A 16,029-nucleotide genomic window follows, 5' to 3' on the forward strand; every position below is an offset into this window, starting at 1 on the left:
GAGAAAAAATACCATTTGTATAATGGTTCAGAAGGAATAAATATATCTCGTAGGGATCATTCTTGAATTTAATCGCTCTCAAAAATGCTTTGTTCGAATAAACATCTCAGTGTTGAAAACCGCGAGCGCGCGCGCACACACACACACACACACACACACACACACATATGATAATTCTTTTCTCGAAAACGAATGCATTTCATTCCTTTCGTTGCTCCTGACAAAAGACGAGAGCGCGCCAATCGCATTAACGTCGTCTGCTCGATGTTCTTACAACACGACGAAGCATTCAGAGCACGAGAAAAAAAGAAAAAAAAATTCTCGAGACTCGTAAGAATGGTCCTGACATTCTAAGGAAAAATTCGATTCAAGATAAGATTGACAACGAAACGTCCTGCGAATGGAACATTTGAGTACTATTTATATTTCATCTAATAATGCCATCTTTCCTCCTCTCGACCATATACATGTATATTATACGAATGCACTTTTTCATACTCTACCAGTTTTCATCCGTCAATACCCAAGCGAAATAAAGATTGAACATTTTTAGATTCACATATGTTACCTGTTTTTCAACTTTGCGTCTGAGGCTCTGAAAAATGTTGCGAATGCATTGAGCGATGAAAAACCATCTTTTTATTGATCGTAATGTGTCTATCCGAATCGAAAAGTTTAAAATTCTGGATTTTGTCATTGCAATCATCGTCGTTAGATCGACAGGATATTCAAAAAAGTGGAAGAAAGTAATGGAGAGGAAATTGTTGAAAGGCGACGATTTCAAGTGTTCAATATTCTTTAATGAAACGTCAAAATTTAAGCAAGCCTGACAGACAAAGGTGACAAATTATAAGGTCTTGTATCTTCAAGATTGGAAAATAATTTGTAAACGAGTTCCCATGGAAGTTGTAATTTATCGAAAGTTTTTGTGTGTCGAACCATTTGGAACACGCCGGAGCGGTATTTCTCTCTCATTTTTCAAGACCGACTGCATTTTATCCGAGTTGAAACGCAAATACAAAGTTCAGCTCTAATTTTCCTCCGTGACATTTTACCAATAATTCAATTACTACGACTACAAGGTTCCGTTCTGATATGTGGCTAAAGAGCCGTCTTTCATTAATTTAACGATAAATTTGGTGTTGACGCGGAGACTAATACAAACTTTTCATGCACAAAAGTGCTTCCGAGAGCGTTTGCAATTTATTTTCGTCCACTCTGAAAACATTACAGTGGTAAATACTACACGATTAAGCCTTTTTACCGTGGTTTTTTCACAAGTGTCTGTTTTGGGTACATGTGCTACGGCGTTCTAGATTTTTAGAGTTTATTGTGCACGCTCATATACACACGAGAATAAGCGAAAGAGGGAAAGAGAAAGAGAGAACTCGGAGAAGAAGAGTTAGGATCGGACAGCGTGTAAACTCACCTCGGGAGCTCGCAATATTGCACCGTTGGGGGTTAAATTTACGAGCTCTTTTCTCACGCGCCCGCTCCAGACCATTTGTGTCATTTTGTTCTGTTTTTCCATCCCGTAAACCTCCAGAAATCTTTCCTTTTCCATCACACGAACACGCTAACAAAAGGAGGAAAGATGTGACTCTCTGGCGATAGTTCAACCCTTCAAATTTCGTTTCTGCTCTACAACCTATCCACTCGATGCATTTAGTGTTAAAATCAATCGACTAAATTAAATTAATGAACTAGTTGAGTGAAGTTAAGGATATCAATGTAGATTTAACTCGTATAATTAAAACAACTATTGGTCATTCTATTATTTCGAAATTTCATTCATTATTCGATAGGAGTTTATTTCTACGTTTAATAAAAGCACCAGAAATATTTTTTTGATTTTTTAGGAAAAAATTTAAATTTTTCAAATGATTACCGATTTTAATTTTCATAATTATCATTGTTTTTCAACTTTTAAGATTCTCGGTAGATCTTAGAATATTTTCAAAGTGGTGTCATTAAAAATGAGCTAAATTGAAGAAAAAAAAAAATTGTAATGGAAAAAAGGATAGAAAGCGAAAAGATCCCACTTTGAAAATTTCAGAAAGTTTGTAGAAAATGTCAAAGTTTCTTATGGAAAAAAAAAAAAAAATAAAAAATGGTAATCATCCCGAAATTTTCTTTTTTTATCAAAATTCTCAAAAAAAAAATGCTGAAGGTCGATTTGTATCACCTTTTGATATTTTTTTCTGAAAAATATATTTGAAGACAAAACTTAAAAAAAAGCGTCCCGATAAGTCAATTTTCGAAAGCGTTATCTCACTGAACAAAAATAACGGCACTTTTTTTTTAAATTCACAACAATTTTTGGGTCGGGGAAAAAAAATTCTGAAAAATTTCTTGGATGCAGTAGAAAAAAACAAAAAAGTTTCCGCCAAATCGAAAGGGGTCGGGTTCAAAAGTGGTCGATTTGGCCTGGATACCCCACATGCAGCATGCAGTCTTTCAACGAATCTTTGAAGCGATCTCATTTTTCTTCTAAAAACATTGTAAAAATGGACGTCTTTTAACTGTTGAGATTGTGATTTTTTCTGGTAAACACAGAATGAAATATAGATTTTCAAATAATTATTATTATCAAAGATATAAAATGGAAATCCCCCCAATTGCAAAACCAGAGATACGTTCAAAAAGAAACACAATCAGTGACCAGCTGCAGCTTGTCTCTGCTCAGTTTTTGTTTTCATTAGAAGAAAAAAAAGAGAACAAAATATCTGTCAGAAGCAAGAGAAACACGTGTGGGAGACGAAAAAAACGAACTTTTAGTGCGAGAGACGAGGAAAAAGGCTCAGTGGCATGTTGGGTGCTGATCCACAACGAGTGTACGGTTAAATGTAGTTACGTTGGTAAGGAAAGGATAATTTTAGCGATAGAGATGCGATTCGTTAGTACGCTTTTCTCGTTCTCCTCTATTTGTCTCGTAAAGGGTTAGGACGGAAATATAAATGAGACAAGGGGAAACGAACTTGAGAAAGGATCTCTTCGTTTTAATAATACACATCGTGCTGCCCAACTGGCACGACCCAAACACCATAATAAACGATGAGATACGTATTCCAAAGATATAGATGAAGATTCCTCTCTATATTTGAACACTTTCTCAATTTCCTCCACATTTCGTCCACCCCGTGTCGTATTCTGTGTTATTTTTGTCCTATTCTTCTTTTGTATTTGTATGCTGTGACACTTTTTGGTTCTGCTGTTGATCGAAGTTTCAATTAGCAGAACGAATGATTAATTGTGAAGTGAGAAAACATATATTGAGCCCATTATCTTTAAATAGAACAATGTAAAGCAGAATATGCTTGTAACCGGATGCTTTGTTCCAGTTTAAATGATCGTTAAATATCGAACATCCAGTTTTGCACCTTGATCTCTCTCCAAAGAATTATATAAAGCGGAAGTAAAAATGTACCTTCAGGAGTCAGACATCAAAATTTGAGTAAAAATCACTCCCACTGAAAAGTTTTTTGGCTATTTCAACAATGAATGTTTAACTGAACCAGGAAATTGGAAAGTGCAAGTTTTCAAAGAGAAATTGACAGTGAACGTTCGTTGAGGCATTCGTTTGCTATTTATTTTGCTACTTTATTCACATTTTCAATTAGTAGCCCATGAAACAAACTTATATTGATTACCTTCGTTTTTGCGACCTATTTCACACTTCACACATCAACTATTTTATTATTGAAACTATATTTTCTTCTTCGGATGAGATAAAAAAGCAATACAGTCTACTGGGTCGAAATATCTCTTGTCAACATTGGAAGCCCCACACGTAAGGGTGAATTAAACACACCGGTGTGTACAACTCCCTTGATATTTCACCCTCTAGTAGCTTCAATTGCTTTTCCATCGACAAAACGGACTTTTCTCTCCCGTGGTTCTCCGGTATGGTCATCTCGAAATATATCGATGAAAATCAATGAAAATTTATGATCTCTATCCATCGACTGATTTAACAGGAGAAGTTTCATTCGATTGGTGCGTGTTCCAGCAATTTAACAACCACTAACCAACACCTAATGACACCTAAATTTATCAGATCTCTCATCGAGCATTACAGCGAAGTGAAAGGGAGTGACACTTTTTTAATCAATCAACCAGACACCGTGTCTATAGATTAAGGGACTGCAGTAAGCTCCCTGACGAGTAATTATCTTCCACGAGTTGTCACAGTAGCCTACATAGGATGAAATGTGACCACGAGAAACTATGAGAAAAGTTGTGACTCGATATTGAAAAGCTTTTCAATGACAAGGGACGGTCGGACGAAGTAATTCAGTTTTTTTCTCCATAAAAATTATGGCGATCCATTAACCTGTGCAATTTTCTTCCCTGAACCAGTATCGAAAAATTGGATCGAGAGTCGTCCTTTCCCCCTGCTCATTTTACAAGCTGTTTCACTTGAAATCAGCATAAATATGAAATATTTACAGTTTCATTGAAAAATCTCAAACTGCTCGATTGAGCTTAATCAACATTACAAAGCCACGATTGCAGCCGATTTCTCTTAAAGAATCGTTGGAATATGTATCGTTTCCATACTACTGCGCGTGCCCAGTGCAGCTAAAACTTTTCTCTTTTGTCATCGAGGGCTTTGCACACGTGAGCTCATAAAAATATTCTCCGGCAAGGTTCACTATCGACCAAGTATCGAGACTACGTTTGAACTGGCGCCCTCTCATACAGGGTGAGTCAACCACGATTCATATCAACGTGTTCCAATTTATTTTCGTCTTCTCTCCTCGTGTGCAGGTATTTTCGGATTAGTATAGAAAAATGCATTCTTTCAAAATTATCAGTTAATAGACGACATTCGAACGGAAAAATAACTTGAAAGCTCAAAATCAAGTACTACATAGAAAAGTACTTTCTGAAAACACTCGTTTTCTAGGATCTCAAAACCGTTCGAGAGTTCTGTAAAGAGCCACGTTCGTCGCGATTTATAAAACATTTCTTCACCCAAATGGTCCACTTCGGTGACACCCTGTATACCGTCGAACGTTATCAAAATTCCAGCATGCCTCTTGTACAGTCACCCTTACGAGGAACGCAGCAGATATTTGTGTCGGTGTACATAAGCGGAGGTTCGTGCGACATAGTAAATGTCGTTGTCGTTGTAGAATCTCTTGTAGAACAGACATTGGTTCCCACGGCGTTTGAGATGTCTATGCCGAGAAATTTCGCGCATAATTCGAGGTAATCTCCCTCGAGTTCCCTCCGAAAGTTCTAGAGAAATTTGGAGGATCAATGAGTGTCGTGTGACTGTGCATGACAGTGCAGCGATATCAAATGGTGATGGTATTCTGTCACACTACTTCCCCATCGATCTATACCGACGATAGTCCATTTTCGGAGTCTTATAGCACGTATATTTTCGGTTAAAAATTAAGGATTTTTCAGAAAAATAAAAAGTGAGCGAAAGTGGTAGTACATACGCGCTCGTTCGCAAGTTTGCAGAAAAAAAATTTATGAAAAATTTACAAAATTCAATACTTTTACAAAATTACAAAACAAAAAAGCCGTTCTTTAAGATTATTTTTTCCATTTAAAGTAGGATATTGTATAAGTAACAACAAGCTGAATCAAAGCGTTACACAATTGCATCGCCACACCGTCTCGTGTCCGCGCAGTTTTATGATATAGGTTTTTTATGGTAGCCATTGATGAGGTGTGCTCGGTATTTCCGATCGTTTTTTTGTCCTATACTGCGGGAAAAACCGTCCATCAAATAGCAGTTGTTGTGCGGTTCGACTAAAACGAGCTGATTTATCGGATGCTTTTCTATATTGTTATGATTTACGGCAGCGATGGTTGGACGGTTGATGTGTGGCTGTGGCGATGCAGTTTCTCTGCGTTTCCGATGACCCTGACGAACGGAAGCTCCGTAAAAGAATGACCGTCTGTAACCGCTCGGTTTTCCACAATTTTTCTTGAGATGGGCGGAAATGCTTGGAGAAACCGAAACAGAAACAGTGAAATGAGGTTCCAGCGATAGGTCAGGCTCCTGAAAATGTGGAAGAACATTCCCAGGAAAATTAAAAACATGGAATGAAAATGATATCGTGGTGTGAGTGCAATCATAACTTGTGTAGTCTAAATGTCAGTTCTAGCTTAAATTATAATGATCGGACTCCCTCGATAACTGTGAAACAAATGGTTACAGGAGCTCAAGACCACGACTAACATTATCTTAGGAATTTGTGGCTGGTGCATCAGACTCGAGGAAATTGGAATTATTTACCGTCTATATTTAATTTATATTTGTCAAAGATGAAACAAATATGGGTTGTATGGAGATGAGAGAAATGCCAGGCAACTAATTTACTTCGACATCGCAAAGTTTACGACAGACATAGTATGAGGATAAGCTTCAATGGAGTGGTGTGTTATATATCCGTCGCAGCAGAGAGTTTCGTTACCCCTATTCAATTCTCTTTCGGTTGCTATTCTCTTTTATAGCGTCGCACCAACCCCTCGTGTTAACGTCCTCGTCATTCTGTGGGCTTTCCTTGTACCCAGACTCATGTGGTTGGCAATGAAGAACGACAGTCGACGTGGGGCGAACGACACGGAGAAGGAGCGAGAGCAAGAGCGAGAGGGGAGGAGACATTGTTCTGTAGCATGGGGCTGTACCATTATACGTATTCCACGATTGATTAAGATACTTGCATTGTCTTTCTCGGTCTTGCAAGAACGAGGCAAGATTTTCCAGAGCTGTACATGTTTGTCTGATAAACATATTGCGAATACTGGAGAGGAGAAATTCTCGCATCTACTGATCATGTTTAGCCAGAAAACGAGGAAGACCAGACACTGTTGTTGTCCTGGCAACGTCTGAGATAAAGTTATTCTTCGGGCTGTATAAACACGAACAGGAAACATTGATGTTCTACTCTCACGAAGCAATTGATTCCATTGGCGTACTGCATGGGTTAAAGGAAACTACATCGGAGAAATTGCGCTGTAAAAAAATGTCTGAATAAGAATTTATTTCGTAAAACTTTTTTGTTTTTCAATTAAAAATAATGTTTAAGAAAGTAAATGACTTTTTAAGAAAAAAGTAAAGTGAGAACGATTCCTCAACAGCTGTCAAAACGTAAAATTATGGTTCGACAAGCAGCGTGAAATGAAGATACAAAATAAGATTTTGTTCATGGTTAAATATTATTATGAGGAAGCAATTTGCAAATGTACACCTTTTATTTGTATTTACTCAGTCCTTGTAGAAAATCGCGAGGGACGAAACGATGTGAAAAAAAGAGGGCCATGAAGAATGCAGATGATCCCTAGAGAGGGTTGACGCGAATGTTGAGTATATGTAGACGTTGGGGTCTGGTTTCCTCTTGCTTCGTGAAGCAATGATTCGATTTGGCTGGATTCAATTCGTCACCCTCCCTCATAGCGAATCCTCCGTTCAGGAAACCTCTATAAAATAAAACGAAAAAGAACGTTTTCTTTCGTGTTATTTGTGACGTCTATCGGTAGAAATATAGCTGGAAAATAGGGTGGTAATATAGAGGCACCAACAAACTGTAAAAATTCCTATCACGATTCTTATCACTTTGCGGTTAGTCGAGTACAGTCCTCGAATTCTATTAAACAAAAGATCACAATTTGCAAAGTTTAATACGCGAAAGGAATGTGGTTAAAAGTCCCCCCTATTTGCTGGCAGTTAATATGAGCATACAAAGGGTCGAGAGCTAGGGATGTCCGAAGACGGAGAAAGAGCAACAAAGAGAAAGAGAAAGACTTTGCGATGAGTTACACAAAGTTATTCGGAAGACGGGGCAAAGTTAAAACTTAAAACTTGAGGTGTGAGAAGCCATTATGAAACGAGAAGGGAAGTAGTTTTGCCAAGATAAAAAAACAAAAAGATGAGGGAAAGTAAGGCCCGAGTCATTACTTTAGCTCGATTTGACCCGTAAAATTCAACATCTTACTCAATTCACCTTGCTTTCATTTTTTTTGTGATTCTCAAATTCTCATGCTCTGTATCTTCTTGTTCTTTGTCTCTCTTCCGATTCGTCTATATTCAGATCTTCGCTCAATTCTCTTATTACATTCTCGATTTTTCTGTCAACTCGTACCTTTCAAGCGTTCATTAACCTTGCAAAGTCTTTCAATACCTTTCAACCTTCATTCAGGCTGCACCCACAAAGCAGCTGTACCGGCCCAATCTTCGAAAAACCGCCGATGTGGCTCGTGTAAAATCTCGACTATAAAAGAGGGTCATTGAACACGCACTCCGATCTATAAAGGTATAACGGCAGGGATGGTGAAAATTATTATTTCCTCATAAAACTACCACTTCAAACGCTCTTTATCGTTTACGGTCTGCTTTATCGTTTTGTAAAAAGATAAGCCAATGTACTTTTTCGACTTTTGTTATCTCCCTTGACCACCTCGTTCGAAAAATACTCATTCGACCGCCCCTCGTGAACGAGGCCTCTGTGAATTTTTCTGCTTCCATTACCACTTGCTTCAGCTCAATTCTTACGACTTGAGTTCACATTTAATATCGAACTAGATAAACCTACAACGTGGAAAGAAAAATAGTAATAACCGTTGTTAACTAAAACAGTTGAGGAAGATCACGCAAATCTAATGGAAGTCAAAAATTCCAACTTTTCGCAACTGTGCGACGATTTGGATTCAATGAAATAGGATCCTCCCAACTTTGAAGGGCCAAAAACGAGAATAAGAAAATACAATGTTTTTAGATATTAATGATGTCTTGAAAAAGCCTTGTTACCGGTGAAAATCACTTGGGAATGGAAAAAGAAAAACACGTATTTGAGGTTAACGAGTAACAACGGCACAAACGGTGGAAACTTTGACAAGACTATGAGCCAGCTGGTTTAAAATATAGATATGCATACGCGCACAAATAGAAAATGGCTGTTGTCACATTTTGCTTGACGATTTTACTACAAAAGTATTAAAACTGCTATCATTATATTAAAAAATTAATCAATCGCAACAAAGAAGTGACACACAATTTTAATAATTGCGAGAATAAATTGTAATCGTTGCTTTGATCATCAAAAAAGCAAAAAAGTTCAGTTGCTTTTTTGAATCACAGGTATCGCATGATCCTGCTTAATTTCAATGTCTCAACTTGCGAAAGTTATACCATAAGAAAAAACCGGTTATCGCAGTCAAACTGAATGAATATAAAGCATTCTGCAATTTCGTAAGAACTGTTTTAGGGCATGCGTTACCCAAACCTTTAATTCTCGATGTTCCATTTCACAGTAAAAATGATTTTGCCTTGTGTAACGTTTTTTTATTCCATAAGTCGAAAATTCTGGAAAATCAGAGGAATGCTCGACTATGATTTGTGTGAGATATAGTATTGCAAAATATATCTATATCTCCATGAGAATTAACGTATAGCGTGTAAAACGGAAAAGCACAAAATGAGGGAGGCCAAGTGGCGAGTAGTATAAATCCAATTTGCGAAATAGCATTGCCGAGCGAAGGGTGCACAAATGTTGGGGAGGTGTGTATATATAGTCTCCGGTGTGTGTGCGGGTTCCCGTTAAGTTGAACAGCCATGATGATAGTGGCAAAGAGACATGTACACATACGTGTGTATGTGGATAGCGCGGAGTTTCATTCATTAGCTCTTATTAGGCTGCATTATGCAAAAATGAGTCAACTACCTCGTCAAGCGAAAATTACATGAGTTATAACGTACGTTGCTCTTGCGTCAGCACATCAGAATACAAGAAGAAAGAGCCAGAGGCTGGGAAACAGAGAGAGAGAGAGAGAGAGAGAGAGAGAGAGAGATAAAAAGAAGGGGGGAGGAAAGGCAACGATAAAACTCATAACTCTGTTAAAATGAATTCGAAACTCACGCTAATTCAGTAAAAATGTTTCAGTGATTGCCATCCCACCGAATTCTCAATTATACGGACTGTTAGAAGTAGCTTGCACGATGAAATGGTAAAACAAGACTCCGCGCATCGAGTCAGTTAATTTTTATATCGTCTGATATGAAGAATCTTGCCCTGTAAATATTGCCTTGTACACGAAGAGAATGTCCATGACAAATGGTCGTGTCAAGGGTCATCGTGCGCACGTGACCAACTCAAAATCGATGGTGGCGCCTCGTGGTAAAGTATATCTATATATAGTAAATACAGTCGCTGTCACATGTCAGACGCCTTGTGTGTATTCTACCGGATTTCTCTGTCAGTTTTTATTGAAATCGTGGCAAATAAATTTCGTAATGAACAGTGAATTGGTGTGAATCTGGGCTCTGGTATCTTCGCTTGTGACAAATGTGTGTACAATTTGTGATAAAATAATCTTTGTAACCGGGGTAAAAGGTGTCATGGCGTTCGCAAAGTGCTTCGTATTTTTATTTATTCATTACATCGATGTGAAAAATCTGGTCTCCGAAAACGGAGCACAGCCAGAATTGGCTAATAAAATGACGTTTTTTTTGGTATTTTTCATATTCGCGTAATGGTTATATTTGCTGCGAAATCCAGTAGAAACGGATTTAAGTTTGATTTCAGGACGCTTGGCGCTGCGTATGCTGTCGCTCGGTGACTCAACACTTTGATATCGAGAATTTTGGATTTTGACGGAAAAATTATTGGTTATTAGTACGTGCTGAGGGAACGCTCAAATTACTGCTTAAAGCAATAACATGGATACTGCATAAAAGCACAAAGCGGTTATTTCAAACACGATAATTGGATGACAAAAAAATGGTAACCGTAAAAATGTTAATCATATGATTGTGCCATGGAGGAAAATTCTTCTAATATCCTTTTCCATATTCTCCATAGCTTTTGTGAATCGATCCCACAATTTCCGAACTCTGCATACTCTTTCCACACTCTCCTCATTGTAACCGTGAGACCTTGAGCAACCACTTGTGTGAGTGACTGTCTACTACCTATAGTTAATATTTTCGACCACAATATTGTATCGCACTTGCCTGAGGGCCAAAAAAAACTGAGCGAGACCCGCCGGCTGATACGAGTCGCAACACTGATAGTGAATATCAGCGGGTTTTGTGTATCGAAAACCTACAAAAAGTACCTCTTGCTCGACGATCGGCGCGACCTGGTGAACGGCTTAAAACTCAATCAAGTATTTAACTTTGAAATTCACTGATGTATACAGCAATCGCGCGAGCATCGCTTTCGGTGAAAATTGACAAATATAAAATGGGGATTTGTTGAGGAGTCTAACATTTGTTGGGAAGGTGTAACTCTCACTTCGAATTCAACTTTTGGACTAAAAACTTTGATTTTTTGTGTTAGGACACTTCCTACTCTTGCTCATCTGCCAAAATTGAAAAAAATATTTTTTTTTTTATTTTTGAGCGCTAGAATTGAGAAACCAAGGATTTTCACTTGTCAATGCTTGGATTCTCCCTGAGACAGTCGAAAGGTGGTGAGAAGGAAGTAAAACAAGAAAAAAATAATAATAATTCATCCCTTTTTTAAGCCAAACAGAAATATGATCGATTCTTCGCTCCATCAATTTCCCATCTTAGCTCCCAGCCAATTGAATTTCATTTGTTCAAATCTTCATTAAAATATTTACCTTCCATTCAAGCTTACTCGAAATTCTAATTTTCATAGTAAACAAGGCTCGCTATGATTGCAGTGATCAGAAGAAAATATGAAGCAAATTAGCCGCTCACAAATATTATTATTGATATAAGCCTTCGCCAGACATAAGCTGCTCTACGGAACGTTAGCACCACGTTCGTACGATTCTCTAAGGACTGAACCACTCTACGGGTTCCCTCTTCCGTTGCGCTGCTGGGCTACATTGAGATTATTTATGAGACCACGCCTGGCTGCACCACGTTTTGGTATTGGCAGAGAGGCGTACTCTCGCGAGCCCGGCAAATTCACGTACACCATAAACACTGGCAATTTCTATTACCTATAGGTACCCCATGATCGTATACACGCGTAAAGTAATGTACGACACGTTACATAGCCCTCGTGTACATAAGATACGTGCGATACTTTTAATAATAGTCGCGACTAATACGCCTTCTGTGCGGAACGTTTGAGAATGCACGTACTAGAACACGCTGTTTATATTCGTTAAGGATATTACAACCAGTCGCATCCCGGAAATTCAAAATTTCAAGCAACATTAACCAACTCTGTACGGAGAGTGTTTATCAGTTCGCTCGTAGCCAAATATTATCCTCTAACGAATCACCACGGTTAGAAAAAGTTACTTGATTATTTGCTGGATAATATTACTCTTATTTACGACGAAGAACATAAGGACGAAAAACAAATATGCGTTCTATTCTCAAACTGGATTTGGACGACGAAGATTAAAACAAAGTTCAACTACTGTAGCGCCCCCCCCATTGTTTTTTATCCCATTGAAAAACACGCATACTTCGAGAGATTTAGACAAAATTTAAGTTAAAAATAGTATTTTGAGCTCCCGAATACTTATTTTTGAGCTCGCGATTCGAGTCTTTTCGGAAAAATAGATTGGCTGAGAAATTTGTGGTGATCCGGCTCTCGTAAAATCGAGCGATCTCGTCGCAGTGAGCCGAGAACGAAAAAGATATTATGTAGAGGGGTTATTCGTTTTGGAGGTTTGTGGTCATCGTCCATGCATGAAAAATTTGCCGGAGGTGGTGAATTTTCGTACTTTTACACATACACGTACCGCGCACTCCAAGGTTTCGTCATATTCTTTCACAATCTCCGCTGCCATTTTCTCTTTTACGATTTATCCAAGCTTTTTTCTTATTTTCAACGGTAAAAGGGCCGCATTTCACTTGATTCTACGCTTTTACAGCCCATCTCATTTCGTCTCAGTGGACATTATGCGTCACTCCATATACGTACACACTATTTACATACATATTATATATTGTACGTATCCGCGCATATACCACACAGGAGAATCAATATCGTGGCGAATATTACGCGCAGATATATAGAGAGAAAGGATACCAACCATACATTTATCCACCAACATTCTCGAAGCTCGATATTCGATGGGGTCTTGATTGGATCAACGTTGGGGGCTAATGCGCGAGCATTAGCGGTCATCAATATAGCATGTACCTATTCAGAAAGGTCGCGATAGAGAATGATGCTAATGATGCGGGCAAACGGAGTATCACGAAGATTGATCTCATTCATTTGTTAAGCACTTTATCGATATGCACTTATGGTTTATCCACGTGTATGACGATGCGTGGCACACGGTATCCTTGTATCTGCTATATTCGAATTTACTAGTGAATATGCATTGCAGAAAAACTGTTGATTATTTAATTATAAATATTATGATATTTCGTTGATTATTACAATAAATAATTATGAATCTTACAGCGTTTTCTCGCATTTCGCACTGCATGAGTTTCAATTTATTCAATATAGGTATACGTACAGTCAAATTTATCATTTTCTTTATTAAATTTCGTTCACAAATTTAGATTTTTCTCTTCAACACTTTCATTTATAAATTTCGATTTTTCGATTCATTTCCATAGCTCACACACTCGTAGAACCAGTGCTCGTCAAATGTACAATAAAGAAAACTCGGCTTGATTTTTTGTGCGGTGAATCCCTCGCGATGGCTCTTGCCTGGAGGCTGGGGACGGGGTCAATCGGCGATGAAATGAAAAAAAGATCGGAGCTCGTACTGTGTGACTGGGCAGTCGACGTTAGAAATAATCCTGAGACTCCTTGAAAATGATTATTGACGACTCACCTCGATAACAACCCCCGAGCGAAGAGAGCGAGCGCGTGAAATTGAGCCGCGATGAGAGGGCGATTCCCCTTCTCCGCGGAAACAAATTTGGGAAAATCGGGCAATCGTGGCACACGGAGAGATTTTTATACGAAAAATTACTATGTAGTCATTGCAGGGTGGAACCAAGTCGTCATTATCAGCAGAAATGATGTTGAAAATATTGAAATATACTGAAACCTTCTCAATTTTTGCAGTAATACATTGTAATTTTATCACTGCACTATATTAGAAGTTATCAATACGCGAAATTTGCGATTGAAGGTTTCCAAATGAACAGCTTTTAAACAGAAATTTTTACTCCCAACCGTGGTAAAATTTATGTCTAGCACGAACAGAAAGTTATTCAACTGCGGAACGAGTCACATTTTACAATGTATTGTTAGACGTTTTGTTATGCTTCAAACAAATCCAGATGTGTAATATAAATTTGCACAGAATAATGCTATGTGCAACGCTAGAAAAATCAGAGTAAACATAAGAAAATTTTGAATAATCGTTAACGCGTTTGATAATTGCTGCGATTTAGGAGGAAACATTGGAATGTAACATCGCAGAATTAACAGCTCGTGACCACACACGTAGAAGTTATTACGATTCCATGAGAAAAATAGAATGGAACATAGTAAAAATACTAGAGCTTGTCACGACCTTGTAGATTTACTCCGATACGTTGGAAGAAATTACATGGGAACATATTAGTAAAATTTTCAACATCATTTTGCTCCTTGTACATTTTCAATGATACTGTGAGACAAATTACGATGGCCCATAGTAAATTACTTTACTATTCTTCCCCCTCCCCACTCGTTTATAGAACTTTGCTCGTTCATGAGCAAGCATTCCATTCAGCGTTCATCGAGCAACGAAAATGACCGTGCGTGGAGCCGGAACAATGTACGCAGCCGAAGTTTTTCAGCAGTTTTCGTCGCATCGATCACCACTTCGATCCGAAAATAAAAATTGACAGCTGGTCGGCAATATAACTATGGAATAGTTACAATTACGCAACGTACCGATTACGTACAAGTTGACCGGTCTCGACGGTAACATTTACATTCCTAAGACGTAGATCTAAGATAAAATGAAAAATAATTGTCAGTACAATTTGGTTAGTGTAAGAATTTTTTTGTACATATTTTTATAAATAAAACATACTATGATTAAAATTATTTAGTGTTGTTTCCTTTACATCCTACTTACGAATCACCCAAATGCCACGTACCAATTAAAAACAATTTAATCGCAGCCGAAATTCGTAAAGATCTATATAAATTTGCACTAAGCCACAGGATCGAATATTGGTGAAGGACCATAGTAAAATTTGGTACTGGTGAATAGCCAGATTTTATTAATATAAAAACATAGTAAAATTTCCACACGGTGACACGTCAAGTATTTTACTATGTTCGAATAACGATGTTTCCTGAACGACAGATTACTTTCCTCTAAAACAGAGGCTTTTCTATAAATTACTATGTGACATTACAAAAATTAGCGTAATGTCGACATGGTACCGCGTTACCACAAACTATAGTAAAAATTACGAGAAATCGAATTCAAAAATTCGTATAATATTCTCTCCGTGCACTATGCGACAAACACACCCGCGAACTTTTGATCGTAGCAAACAACGAGCTAGCTCGCAACTAGTACATCCACTAATTTTCGTAGCAAGTTGTGATCCGCTTGGCGAGAATCTGAGGGAATTTGAGGGTGACAATTGTGGATCAACTTTGAGATAAAATATTTGAACGACTGGAACGTTAAATTCAAATTTGAATATACATTGATTTCATCTATAATCCAAAGATCTGGTTAGATTATGTACAATAAGATAATAAAAAAGAAAAATTATTGTATTTTTTGGTGAGAAGTGCAAAGCAGGTTCAAATTATTCACAACAAAAACATAAACACAAAAGTCTATGGATTTTCATTTCCCTGTGACTTTTCGTATAACATTCATCAAATAACTCAATTTAACTTTCTTGACGTGAAAATTTTATAGACCATTATCCGTGAGTGTCGACCATCGATCGTGCTTCGTTTCTTGTGATAAATTAAAAAACAAAAGGTACGAAAAACGTGGTCGTAAATATTTTCATAAAAAGTGCCCGTAGCTCCTAAGTTTTGACTTGATTCTCTCGTCAAGCCAGTCGATTAATTTCACTTCGATCCAGTCTCGAGAATAAGAGTTTTAACCTGAAACTGGAGTGAAAGAAAGCGATGTATATATGCGAGT

General features: G+C 37.8%; 2 protein-coding genes across 2 annotated transcripts in view; both read left to right on the top strand.

Moving 5' to 3' along the window:
* The window catches only part of LOC122408136 (uncharacterized), a 151,778-nt gene that overhangs the window by 13,199 nt on the left and 122,550 nt on the right, over positions 1–16,029 (top strand). The gene's annotated exons all lie outside the window — the stretch shown is intronic.
* On the top strand, positions 6,325–6,977 carry LOC122408143 (uncharacterized). Its single transcript, XM_043414774.1, has 2 exons — positions 6,325–6,399; positions 6,478–6,977. Exons 1-2 carry the CDS (start codon positions 6,392–6,394, stop codon positions 6,854–6,856), a joined length of 387 nt encoding a protein of 128 aa, XP_043270709.1. The 5' UTR covers positions 6,325–6,391; the 3' UTR covers positions 6,857–6,977.

The sequence above is a fragment of the Venturia canescens genome, chromosome 1, assembly GCF_019457755.1.
Source record: "Venturia canescens isolate UGA chromosome 1, ASM1945775v1, whole genome shotgun sequence".
Taxonomy (NCBI): Eukaryota; Metazoa; Arthropoda; class Insecta; order Hymenoptera; family Ichneumonidae; genus Venturia; species Venturia canescens.